This window comes from Crocodylus siamensis, chromosome 1 (genome assembly GCF_052110815.1).
Source record: "Crocodylus siamensis isolate JL-2025a chromosome 1, ASM5211081v1, whole genome shotgun sequence".
NCBI lineage: Eukaryota > Metazoa > Chordata > Crocodylia > Crocodylidae > Crocodylus > Crocodylus siamensis.
Window position 1 is genome coordinate 369121609 of NC_143395.1, and position 14010 is coordinate 369135618.

Genomic DNA, 14010 nt, shown 5'->3' on the forward strand with positions numbered 1-14010 from the left:
ATTTGTTTGATAGTGTTTTCATAACCCACATTATTTATGTGCTTCCTGAGGTCTTCAGATAGAACAAAGAAAGGCTAGCAAAGACTGACTGCTTTACTTGGGGAGGCTTATTTTTGTCACACCACATATTTTCCCAAATGTACCTTCAGTGCTGTTGTCACAAGCCACTGCTGACCTTAGGTTGCAAACAGACATCACCTTTGTTGTGCCACAAATGTAGAATCTAATGTGCTGTACAGGAGTAGCCTGGAGTGTTGGTGGTTGATGCTCAGCCAAAATCTGCAAGCGCTTCCAGCTGGTAGTGTGTCACCTCCTCATTGCTTGTGAAGAAACTATTATTTCATTTGACAGTAACCTCCTGCCCTGAGTATACAAGAAACCTGAAACAAAAGAAGGACTCCCTAGATTTTAGACCAATACTTTAGTCTTTCCCCTCTACCACCACTCCACCACAAAGTATCAGGTTTTCTAGGTCCTTTGACTCCAAAGTAATGTGAGGCTACCTTACGCCAAAGGTAAAGGAGGCCATGACTCCCAAGTTGAAGGCTAGTAAAGAGGAGAGGCACAGCTCCAACAACTAGCACACTGAGGAAATTCTGCATAAGAAAATGGGAGTCTTGCCTTAGTTTAGACCAGGTCTGCTCAACCCCTGGCCCATGGGCCAGATCTAGCCCCAGGAAATGATCCTGCCTGTTAGGATCTGGGGAAGGGGGAAAGGCAAGGTGCGGGGGAGTGGTGGCAGCATTAATTGCTGCTACCCAGCAGCTAAAACCTCGAGACTCATGGGCTGGCCATGGCCCTGCATGCTACATTGGGTATGTGGGGTGGCATAGAGCCCAAACCCAGCATGAGGAGCTAGTGCAGGGCAGTGGGGCCTAATCCTCACATGTGGGGCCAGGAGGAGGTGGCATAAAGTGCCAGGGCTCAATCTTGTCATGTGAGACTGGCACAGGGTCCGATCCTGGTGCACGGAGCTGGATAGAGGCAGCAAGCTCACAGGGCCCAATTTTGGCACTCAGGGCCAGGGGAGGGCGGCACAGGACCTGACCTAGGTATACAGGAGCTGCCTGAGGCCATGCAGGGCCCGATCCCAGTGGGCAGGGTTGGGAGGAGGCACTGTGAAGCCTGATTCTTGCTTGTGGAGCCCAATCCAGCCCAGACTGACCCTGTGCCACCCATCTAGGGCATGGGGCCAAAATGTTGAGCACCACTGGCTTAAATGCTAAGCTGTTTGGGCTTATACTCATATTCATATGAGAAACTCATACTGAGAGTTTGAATCATCCTGAAGCATTGTTCTGTGCTGAAGCCCACGGGCCCTACCACAACACATATATTACGTAAGAGAAGGCTAAGGCCTCGTGAAATATTGGTGACCAGCATTGTGAATAAGGCCCAGGCCTTGGGGGATATGGAGGGAAAAAGACAGAAAGTATGTTGGCTGTGGAGGTGGAGGGGGTGTCACAGGGCGCTTAGCTGTACAAATGTCCCTTTCTAGGCTCTTACTACAGCATCCCGCAGGCGCCAGGGTTCGGGTGTTTACATCTCCTAGGGTGAAACTCCAGTTTGTGTATTCTTAGATCAGATGCTGAGCAACAGCCCCGTGGTGGGTCTCAGCTAGGCCTACAGCAGCAAGGGGTTCCTTTTGGCAGCGTGGGACAGCAGTTCATTAAAAGAACTTAAAAAATAACAAGCTCTCCAAACAAAGCAAAGCACTATGTACTCTTTCACCCACAGGTACAAAGCTGGGCCAAATTTAAGAACAAGACAGAGGCTTATGCATGGTTACCTGCCTGAAATTTACCCTCTTAATCCAGGGTGTAGTCAGGTTTGGCTTATTTCCCAACCACCGGCTCTGCTCATAGCACCACTTCCTCCCCCAGCTTTTCACTTCTTATGCAGAACTCACCAGGCACGAGGCAGGGCAGGGAGGCACCTTAGAGACTAACTCGTTCAGAGAGGCATGAGCTTTTCTGGGTGGCAGTCTACTTCTTCAGATGCTATGAATCTGCCTGGTTTCAGACTAACATGGCTAACACTACTTCTGTCTGCAGTCACCAGACAGGCTCCAATGGCCACTCATTCAGCTACCTCCCTTATGCAGGTGAGCCTACAGAAAGAAGGTAGCCTGCTACCAGGGCTTGTCAACAGCACAAAGGATAATGTCCAGCTGTTTAAGAAGCCCTCCTAAAAACTTAAAATTACCACCTGGCTCAAGCCCCAACCCAAAAAACACCAGGAAGTTATTTTATCTGGTGCCCTTCACACAATTCTTCCCCACTAGTAAGCACCAACTAAATCCAAAGGTTTGAACACACAACTTATGGGTGGAGGGGGGCACAGAATAAAACTTATGAAAGTCAGTACTTAATAAATCCACAGCACCTATTTCCTAAGACTTCCCCCACCCCCACTGATGCATACACTTTGATGCAGCATCTGCCCCCCTTTTCTGGCATTGCAAAGGGCACTGCTCAGAGCCAAATCCTGGCCACACAGCTCCTGCTCTGCATGAGCCAAACCTGGGAATGAAGCAGAGTATCCCTTCCACTGCTCTCGATGCCTGACAGCAGCACAGCAGGGGGATAGGTGGGACAGTGGACAGAGGGTTAAGCAGGGAGGGATGCTCTCAAGGACTCTTTGCTGCCTCCTTTCCAAGCTTGGCACCTACAGAGTGGAAGTGGCAGCAGAGTGGCATTTTGGTGATGCCATCAGGACAACACAGAAGAACTACAAACGTGTTGGGCGTCACGGCAATAGACTTTCTCGTGACTGAGAAAGGCTGATGTCACCACATGCTCCAGGACAGGCCATTTCCCTCCTCTGTTCCTATCCAAACACAATGCATTGCTTATTCACAGGATTGACAAGAGTCAAAGTTCAGGCAGGTCAGACCTCACCACCAGCTGGTGGGCTGCCCTGGGGGCTCTACCATCTATTACAGCTGACGTAACTGCAGCTCTGGTGATGGAGGAGACCACCCTCCCTGGAGTGTCCCAGCCAACCCACCGGACTGTCAGTGCTGCCCTCTGCCCCAGCACAGTCCTAGTACAGGGCCAGGGAACAGTCAGGGGGATATAGAAGCCTTAAAACTCCTTGCCAGGAGACAGGCACTCCCAGTAGTAATTCCTTGCTGATCCAGCTTTGCCAGGTTACTGTTTAGGTCAGAGTAGCACCTTACCTCAAGCATTTGTTATACAGTGTGAAGTACAGGGTGGTACCTTATACACCAGTGATTCTCAACCAGCGCAGTTCTGGAGACAGGCTTCAACCTGCTTTAAGACGCAGGGGTGACGTACGCCTTTCTTCCCTTTCCTGTAACAGGCTCCAGCCATGACTGCAAAGGTAAGTCAGGCAGGAGCTCTTGGCTAAGGCAAGGTGGCAGCCCCCACTCCAGGACATCCTTCCCAAAAGCAATCTGTGGCTGGGGCCTAGGGCAAGCTGGCAACAGAAGCCACTGGTCCTACTACCCTGTACATGCCCTCTCATGCTACACCAGCCAGCCCCTTCCCATGGTGTGGACTGGCTGCCCTGTAAAGGCATCTCCATCCACAGACCCTTGTTCACTGTCCACCCATCCTGAAGGGAGAGCCTCCCTTCTCCCTATTTTATAGGCCTGTCCCTCTTTTTAATTTTCCTCCTCACCCCCACACTGTAGGCAACGATCTGAAAATGAGTGGGTTCCACCAAGCTGGGTGGATTGAGCGGGTTCCAGCATACATGGGGTTTTCCACAATGCCCGTGTTCCTATAAGAAATCTAATTTCACATTAAAATAATCCACTTTCTAGATCACTGATTATAATATTGTAGTTATTTATGAGTTTTTTCTCCTGAAAAGTGTGTTTCTAGTCATATTATTTTTTACTCACTGCAATATTTTCTGTTTTTTAAACAGGGTACCATTACTTTCAGGAAAATTATGGAAGGGGTGCCCCAAGTCCAAAATGGTCGAGAACAACTATGATAAACCAACTCTGAGTTAATCCATAAGGTACCATACTGCCTTGCCTTCTGCCTAGCTTCAGATGAACATGGCTGACTACCTCTCCATGCTTTATACCAGGGATGCTCAAACCCCCTACCCACAGGCCAAATCCAGCCTGTGGAGCCACGCCATCTGGCCTGTAGGGATCTCCACAGGTTGGGAAACTTGGCAGCAGGGCAGCAATGGAAGCTGTGCACAACTGGATCCAGCCTCACCTGGGCCATTTCCACACAGCAAGATCAGGGCCCGGCTTATTCCTCTAACATCTGGATTGGGCTGGACTTCTCCTTCCTCCCCTCTCCCCAGCATATCTGGATTGGAGCCACTCTGTCACATGCTCTGCTCTACCACCAAGCATCATGACTGGGACTGGGCTCTCTCCACCCCCTCCTTCCCCCCAGGCCAAAGGGAAGCCATTCCCAGCCCCCGCAGGGCAGCTTCTCTGTGGCTGGATCAGGCCCCTGCTGTGCTGGCCCCAGGTACCAGAACAAACCCACTGGCTAGATCAAGCCCACAAATGGACCTGGCATTACCTATCCAGCCTGCAGGGTGAAAAGATTGGGCACCACTGTGTTATGTGGACATCTTATCCTTTTGTTAGTAGACACGGGTAACTGCCTTTTTATGCCCCAAAACTCAAAATATACATCTTAAATAAAATGTCGCAAGCTATCATCTCAAAGAAATACAAGTAAGGCCTGGCCCAGACCGTTCCTCTTGCTCACCAGCAAATGCTAGCATAAAGCCTCCTTTCCCTGTACAGACTCTCTCCACCTGCAGACCTCGAGCAGCTCTGAGCTGCTCCTCTCCCTGCTCGCTAATAGGTGTCAAGAGCAAGCTCCCTACTTTCCAAAGCTTTGAGCCAAGGGGTGTACAAAAGCAAAACATCCTAGTCTGGATGAAGCTAGTCCTTGTCCTCCTAGCTCCTTTGAAGTTGTGTACATGGGGCTCTCTTATTTGCATCATTGTTTTATCTCTCCCCCTCAGTCCTTTAACAACTCCTTTACAGTCTCCTTTGATAGGCAACATGACAAGACTAAAGAGTCACTCATTAATATTAACTAAAAATACCACAGACATTTCCCGTTCATCACAGGCAGCCTGGTGACTCATTACCAACAAAACCAGAACAGAGGCCACGGGATTTCCAAAATACTGGCCCTACATCAGTGCCTCTTCTATTCCCCCCTGCTAGCATGCTGCTTACTATGTCCGTGAGCAGCCAGGGAAAGGGACTCTCTAGTAGGTAGGAAGGTTGCCATTCTCAACACTCATAACAGATGTCAGCGCAACCGCTACCCTCTTCTTTTCTGCTACTGTTTTTCACTCAATTGAGTAGATGGGATCTTCAAATTTTCCCATGCAAACTGCAATAATGACTCTTTCTTTATACACCAACACCTCTCAATGGGCTGCACCACCTCTAATAGAGGAGCCTTTTAAAATAAAAAATATCCTTTATAGGAACAACAACAATTTCAGAACCTGTCAGATCTGAGTGTCACGATAGACATTTCTTCCCCAGTTAAAAACACACAGCAAAACATAACTAGCAAATAATAGAAGGTTTATTATTGGTAGCTATTAATAACAATACAGTTTTACAACCCTTGGTCCTTTTAAAAAACAAAACCAGGAATTTGTTGTTCAGTGGAATTAATACTTAAGGAGAAACTTAACTAAGCTTTACTAATTAAGCCACAAAACAGCTTTGGAAGGTGACTTTTCTCATCCTCAGTGTAGCAATGGGAATGTTTAAGTAGCTCTACCAAGTCTTACTGAAAGGACAAACCACATACTGCATGTTTAATGCATCTCACAGACTCAATTCAGTGCCTTTCAGTGTAGTTAAATACGGACTACTTTAAGTAGCTTTGTTTAGGGGAGAAGGCCTCTGCATCAATTTTTTTAATTCCTTATTCAAAATAATAGCTTTGTTGTACACAATTTTCACAGCTCAGATACAAAAGGTAATACATTTCACATGTTAAATACCTGAACTCTATACATCAAAGAAATCAGTTCTCAGAATTGATGTTGTATTTGTTTCTCATATTACAAATGTTTGCCATAAAATAGACAGTAAAAGGCTCTATGTTTACTTGGTCATTGCGTTCTACTCCAGTGTTAATCATTCAAGTCACTTTAGCTACAGTAGTAAAGTGGTTCTCAACCTTTTAGGTATTTAAAGCAGTGGTTCTCAGGCTTTAAGACTGAAGCAAGACACCCTCATTCAGCTCGAGATGCTCTTCAGAAGATCTTACTTTTCACCATTTTTTTGACTACAGAAAAATAATAGAACAATTCTTCTGCAGCAAAAACTCAGAAAGACCACAGCAGGTCAGAGTCATTTTAACACTATGGATTTTTATTTAAAATTTCTGATTTTATCTTGTGAATCATGTTTGCACACTGAACAGTGCTAACACTGATTGGCACCGTAGTGCACCTTGAAAGGATCTTAAAAGGTACCCTGGGGTGCCACAGCACCCTGGTTGGTTGAGAATCACTGATTGAACATAACAGTTTTTTTTAAAAACCTTGTCCAATGATCAATGTCCTTGTGCCTACCAATTTTCTGCATCTTCTTCCAGTAAAAAATCCCTACTAGTAGTAAACTCCATCATGTTTTACAAGATCACATCTTTCAAAATATAATAACTTTCTCTTAACAATAATTAATCTACAAAACTAAGGTACAGTTAGGGACCAGACAGGAGGGAGAAGGCTGCTACCACAGCCATAGTATTAAGAATGTTTGCCAGTATCAACCGAATAATGATAGATAAGCTACTTACCTATAATTATGATCTTTTTCATTATTCAGACAGTTTCTCTCATTCCAGAGAATAACCTAACCACAATCTGATGACTTCATTGAAATGATACAATTTAAAAGAAGGAAAGATTAACATGTTTTATTTGTTATTAACAACTGGAAACCCACATATGACATTATTATAGGCAGAGCTGGCCCGTAAGGACATCTATTAGTTAAAGTTGCATAATACTACTTCTATTTAAAAAAAAACAAAAAACCTTCTTTTACAGATTACTTTTCAGAGGATCTTGTTTGTATGGCATTTATGACCCACAACATGCCTGGGAGAAGATCAAACTTTGAGCATAAAACCTTGAAGCCTATTGATTTATATTTGGTGTTCAGCACATTTTTCTTAAGCTCAAATATAGTACACTGACCTGCTCAGCCTTGACTTCCGATACCCCCATGGAGCAACCCTGTGAAACTCTCTCTTCTTTCTGAAAACTGCTGTGCACCTTTACAGGAGATCCTGGCTTGGACTTTTCACTGACAATCAGTAGTTCAGGCACATCGGTAGCTGGCTGCCGCTTGCGAACAGCCACCAGGGTTATGCTGTTGCTGTTTAAAGTAGCCAGGGCGGACTTCTCCCATTTCAAATTACCGTCTGATATTCTCTCCATTTTCTTTCCCGGCTCCAAACAGACCTTACCAAGAGACGTTGTTCCAAGTATTAAAAGCACAACGATCCCACGACAGCTTGAAAATTGCTGTCGCTCTTAAGTCAGTGTGCCCTCCCTACAGAGCCACGCTGAGGCCCCAATTTTAATCCATGTGCTTTATATGTAGCTGCACACTGCACTCAGCTCTTTACACTTGCACCCAGTTTAAATACTTCCCACCAACTGCCATCCCTTGCACTCACTAAACTGCATTCAACACTACTGATCTTTGCACACGGCATTTCAGCTGGCTCAGCCAAGTCTGCTTTTCACAAGTTTGTCAAACATGACCTGTGTGCAGCAACCCAGTGCATAATTAACTCAAACAGCCAACCATCAGCTCCTTTGTGGCCATGTGCATAATCAAAGCTAGAAAGTAATTTTTTGGCAATACTATGTAATCTACTTCCTTTTATTATTAAATTACCAACAATTTCCTAGATGAAATGCAGTCCCCTCTTTATTTCCTAGCCCATATGACTAACATTTATAAATACTTAAGAAGGGTGTTTGTGCCCAAAAGCTTGCAAACAACTTTTTTCCAACTACTAAGTTGGTTTAATAAAAGATATATCACATCTACCCAAAGAAGCTTCCCTGGACATTTAGAAATACAAACTTTCTTGGCTAATGAAACTATACAACTTCGGTGTCAGCCGATCTGGTCAAAAAATGTTCATGACTCTATCACAGCACCTAGACGTGAGTTTTGGGAATACAAATCAAACATTTTTTTCAGGCCCAGATAATAACAGTATTGTTGAATGGTGTATTCAAGGGGAGGGTGCCAATAATTTTGCAACTGCAAGGTCTTTCCTTATTAATTTGATTTTTATCTATACACTTTGAACAAAGACACCACTGTAGTCCATCTGCAAGTCATTTCCCTGGAAGTCAGCTTAAAACAGCTGCTGTAGCAGAGAGAACTGTACATACTGTGCTCTTTACATTTAGAACATTACACTGTTCTAGTGTGTCCTTTAATGTTAAAAGAAAGCAATACTCTTACTTGATAGAAAAAATATGGCAAAAAGGCACAGAATAGCACAGTATTTCTCTTATAAATGCAGTTGCCTACTTCCAGTCCCTGCTCCCTCCCTGGTGTTCTCTGCTGGCCAGGAGCAGGCACTGGAGGGATGAACCTGTATTCTGCCACTGCTGTCCCCGACTGCCCGGTTCCCCACAGAGCTGCTCCCTTCAGCCTGGGGCAGGGGTGGCTCTGGGGTTCCCCCCATGCCTGTTTCAGCCAGGGACACTGATGGCAGCTCACAGATTTCTCCCTCCAGTGCCTGCTCCTGGCCAACTGAGGACAACTGCAGAGAAGGGGCAGGCAGGAAGCAAGCACTGGAAGGAGGAACTTGAGTTCTGCTGCTACTGTCCCCTGCTGAGCCTGGCACCCTGCACAGCCGCAGCCTATGGCTTGAGCGGCTCTGCAGCTCGCCCTGCGACCAGCCAGGGGCAATGGCAGAAGAGGGGGCTGCATCCACACGGCTGTATTACACCCCCCATCAATCTGCCCTTGCACACATACGGTGGGGAGACACATAAAGTTTTATTAAGTGTTAAACACACACTATTCATCTTGTTCTTCCACCTCCTCTAGAGCTCAGCAAGACCTGTGTATTACTTTCATAAGAAAAAAACTGGGGGGTTTTGCAGCTTTTTGTTTATTTGTTCTTTAAGGCAGTGAAATCAAGCTATTTTAATACTGTCTGCATCTTTCTTTCCTTTAGGGGAAATAGTGAATGCTAATCTGAACATGAAGTTGCCACATATATTGTCAAGCATTACATGTGCATGAAAAAGTCACCAGGAATAAAGGGTTAATATCTACAAGGCGTGCATTGTTGAGGCTACATGGAAGCAGGCTTTGGATCAATGCATTTGTTCAAAATGTCCATCTTTTTGCATACATGTATGCATGAGTTTGATCAGAAATAGTGACGGATCATTTGGCTTTGGAAGTATGCTGTTCAGAAGGCAAATGGAAGATTTGGATACCCTTTGCAGGAATTTAACAGTGTTATGAGGATAAAAAACCCTATACCTGAAAATGAAAGGAACATTCACAGAATTTTCTTAAATGCCTCAAAAAAATATTTAATTGAGACACTCACTATATGCTGTGTTTTCTAAACACAGCAGGAGACACACAGTCCTTGTGGATTATGTTCCCAGGTGTGCTACCCTCTGTTTTTTAAAAAAAGATGGTTCCGTCTAATTTCTAATTTCTCTAGGCTGCTCTCACATGGAAAGAATCTGAAAACATCCTGAACAATAGCAGTGAAACATTAGAAGCCTGGGTTCAAGGACAAACTGGAGAGTTAGGTTTCCTTAATCTGACAGGCAAAAGGAGCAGGCTCAGATGCTTGTATATCAGGTTCCAGCTGAAATAGGAAGCTGAGAAGTTTTACTCTTTACAGTATATATCTCATCTAACGTGCCATATAACTACATGGGCCTCGACTGCCAAATCTGTAGTTCACCCATTCTTTTGATGTAGAGACATCACTGAACTATATCAGTATATGCAAACAATCATGAATCAGTGTTTCCCACCCCTGCTTCCACTCAAATCACAGGACTGAGTCAAGACATGAGACACATCCAAGGGTTTTTTTGTTGTTATTGTCTTTTGGGTAGTAGGGTCACACTTACAAGATGATTCAAGGCTAGAATCTAATTTTTTTTGCTGACACTGCTGTTAAAAAAAAAAAAAGTGACTGGAAGTCCTACTGTTCCTAAAATTAATGGCTTTTTATTACCTGGACTTGGTACTTTGCTTTTGTAGTGCCGATCTATTAATAAATATCTCTGTTATCTGCATCCTACAACTCCAGAATCTCTGACAATTATATTACCACAGGAAAAGGTCAGAGTTTAAGTAGAAAAAACAGTTCCCTTCAGCATATGACAAATTTTTACTTGTCATACAAGTCAGTATTTTCCAACCTCTTTAATTCTGATGCACCACATTTAGAACAAGCACCTGACAGCCCACACGAGTTAGGATCACTGCCATAACTTGCATTATAATTGCCCCTTTTGCAGTTGCTCTTAACCCAGGGATGACCCTTCCACCAGTTAAAGTTTTCAGTGTTTGGCCTTTGATCAGAGCTGATTTTTTTCTGGGTTTTGAGGGAGAGCTGGTTTTGTGCTACATAAATGCAAAGGGAGAGTAATATGTCCCTCACATTTTCGCCACTCTGAATACATTTTTATTCAAATATAACACTTGAAAATTAGTAATGTCACCACATGAGTCACAGCTGCAGGTTTCACCTTGAAAGATGTTTGCAAAATGCAAAGACAAATAACTTTTATATCTTTAAAAGCTCAGTTGAGTGATATAGTGTTCTCCTATACTGCTGTTACTTAACTTTAACCTTTCTATTTTTAATAAATGGGATGATCGGCTCACCCTCAGGGGTTGACAGCCTACAACCTTTAGGTCAGATCCGGCTCACAAAGTCATCAAATCCGGCTCAGAAAACTCTGACTTGGCCTGGGTTGCGGTGGGGGTGGAGGATAAATCAGGAAGAATGCAGCTGCCTGTCTCCTCTGCAGCCTTCCCAGCTGCCCTCCTGCCTGCACCTACCTTTGCTGCAGAGGAGCCAGGGTTTCCGCAGCAAAGGTATACTCAGGAAGCTTGTGCTCTAGGGGTGGATCTGCAGCGCCAAACCACAGTGGCAAAAGGTTGCCGGCCCCCGCATTAAATTATTCAATCAAAAAGGCAAATGATAAGTGATGGAAAGGCCTCCTTGGTTATGCAACCTCCTGAAGTCAGTTAAAACCAGTCACTGGCAGTAGGTACATCTGCACTCCAGTCCCTGCAGAACTGAGCAGATCACCAGCCTCAGATTAGCTAGTTTACAAACTGGCTGTTTAGCTGTGACAGCATGAGGCTACAGCTCCCCCAGGTGGGCTTTACAGCACATATACAGAGCTCCATGCTGTTTGTTTAAACTGGTACTGGTACCGCAGGCTCGCTAATTTAGAACTAGATCCTCTGAGTCCTGTGCTGCAGTGTTAACATACCAGCTGTTCCTCTGAAAGAGGGAAAGGGTAACTCTGGCCCAAGCCACATTTCTCCTCCCACATTCCACCCCAAGAGCTGCATTGATCTCAGAGGGTCTGCAAGCTCTTTAACCCCAACCCACTGCCAATTTTGCAAGAACAGGTGGGAGAGGAGGAAGGAGCCCCTTTTCCTAGGGACTCTACAGTCCCTAGATGCAAATGATATACTGAGAGCACAAGCTGCCCCCCTGACATTTCCTGTTAAACCACCAAGCTATACAATATCTTTCCACCAAAAAATCTGCTGGTAAATATCAGCTGCTTTATTCTCTGGGCTAGAACTATTACAACCTATTAGCTGGCTACAGAACTGAACAACATACTGTCTGGTTCAATGGCACAGTCTTTGATGAAAACACAAACTGAGCCTCCTTTGCCCAGGTATCAATGATCCAAATGTCTTTAAGATGCCAAATATTTCACAGCCACTCAAATCCTTCTTCTTATTAACACATTATGGCTGGTTCCTTGTAAAGGTTTGTAAAAGCTGAATGGAAAATAAAAAACAAGGACAAAAAAAATGCCAGCACATACTTATTTCAGATGGTAGAACTACCTGTTTAAAGAGCTGCATTGTGACACACAGCAAGTGACAGTGTATTGTAACTCAGAGGTACTTGGGTGGGGTTGTCAAATTGCTGCTGTTATAGTTGCAGTTACATGGACAGAGATGAACACCTCCACATAGCTTTTACAAAAGTTAATTAGCCATCTTTAATTCTAATACAGCCTCACCGACTCATCAAAACGGGCTCCTTCAGCAACACTGACAGAAAAGGACAGCATCAGGACTGGGCAATTATTTCCGGCAGAGGGTTGCTTACCGAGTTTTGGCAAGCTGTAGAGGGCCACAAAGGTAGATCCACCCCTTGACAGATGCCCCGCCCCCGGTCACCATCATGGGAGCAGAAGTCCCACCCCAGCCCCTAACTTTTGCCACTGCAAGTCACTCCCCTCTTGTCCCCCCAGAAGTACTCCTTTTAGCAAGGGTTCACCATCTTGGAACCAGAAAAAAAATACCAGTTTTTTTTTTTTTTAAGACTATTAAAAATAAATAAATAAAAATTATCAAGCCTACTACAGCATTCATTAATTTGATTTAAAAAAATATTTTTGTCCCGATTTACATGCATTTGTGTAGTGTATGCAGAGGTGATTCCATAATAGCTTAAAATGAAGTCTTACTCTCGTATATTGTGGGAGGGTGAGGGTATGGGAGGTGGGCATAGGTTTGTGGGTGTGTATGTGGGATGTGGGGGAAGGTGTGGGGGGGTGTGGATAAATGGTGTGGGTGGGTTTGGGTTTGAGGGGGTGGGGTGGGGGGAGGGTGGCTGGGGAGGGTTGTGGCTTGCATAGAGAGAAGGTTTGCCCACAGCTCCCCATGGCAAGCATAGCCCCCTGCACCACTCCTGCCAGCCTGGGCTTTGCGCTCCTGCTGCTCCTAGCCCTCAGGCACCAGTGCAGCCCCATGCTCATGCCCACAATCACTTCTCCCTGTCTGCCACCACTGCCCTTCTGCCACTTCTCTATCCCCCCATGAGCTCACCACTTCAGCACCACGTCCCAGCTGCATGGCCGAGACTACAGGATGCAGCAGGAACTGGACAGGCCCAGCTGGCACCAGCACCCTTCCAGATGCGGGGTGGGGGCTGACGGCCGGACAGACACAAAGCCGGCAGGACAGAGTGGTGAATGGTAGTGGTGGGGGATAGGCAGCTTGTATGTGGCAGCTGCCACCACCATTCACCACTCTGTGCCACTACCATGCGCCGCTTACCTGTTCGCCATACATACCCCCTGGGGCCGTCACACGTACCCCTCGTTGACAACCCCTGGTCTAGTCTACAGAAAACGGTCTATTGCCATTTCCTCCTTACCAGGATTTTCACTCATTTCCATCTCCCACTATTTGCTGACTGCGTTCACTTCCTACAAAAATTAAGGTCTACATTCATTGAGATTCAGAGGTTAACTAAATCTTTGGGCTTGATTAATGCTTTGTTTGGGCCAAGAAAAGCATGATGATCTGTACATATCAGGGAAGCTCATTCCCAGCTGCTCTAGCTTACCCCACCATGAATGTAGAGTCCTTAACTAAATCTAAACACAAGGTGGACTGTCCATCCCATGTCGGCCCAGGCCCACTCCTCCCCTTTCCCCACTGCAAGAGCCGCATTGGCCCGAGTCCACTCTTCCCCACCCACCCTGCGGAAAGGGATCTTGGAGTCATTGTTGACTCCAGGTTGAACATAAGCTGCCAATGCAAGGAAGTAAGTCTAACCGCACCTTGTCATGCATCCACAGATGCATCACAAGCAGGTCCACAGAGGTGATCCTCCCCCTCTGTGCAGCATTGGTCAGGCTGCAGTTGGAGTACTGCATCCAGTTTTGGGTGCCACACTTCAAGGGAGATGTGGCTAGCATTGAAAGGGTCCAGAGGAGGGCCACTTGCCTGATCAGGGG

At 45.6% G+C, this 14010-nt stretch overlaps 1 protein-coding gene across 2 annotated transcripts in view; it reads right to left on the reverse strand.

The window, feature by feature from the left end:
- Positions 1 to 14010, reverse strand: part of ATP7B (ATPase copper transporting beta) — a 65909-nt gene that overhangs the window by 43206 nt on the left and 8693 nt on the right. Inside the window, exon 1 of one of the 2 annotated variants that reach the window (XM_090026708.1) lies at positions 7189 to 7590. The exons of the other annotated variant lie outside the window; for it this stretch is intronic. Coding sequence (XP_089882834.1) covers positions 7189 to 7431 — 243 coding nt within the window. The 5' untranslated portion in view covers positions 7432 to 7590. Of the gene's footprint in view, positions 1 to 7188; positions 7591 to 14010 lie in introns of those variants that run through there. 2 annotated transcript variants of the gene reach the window in all.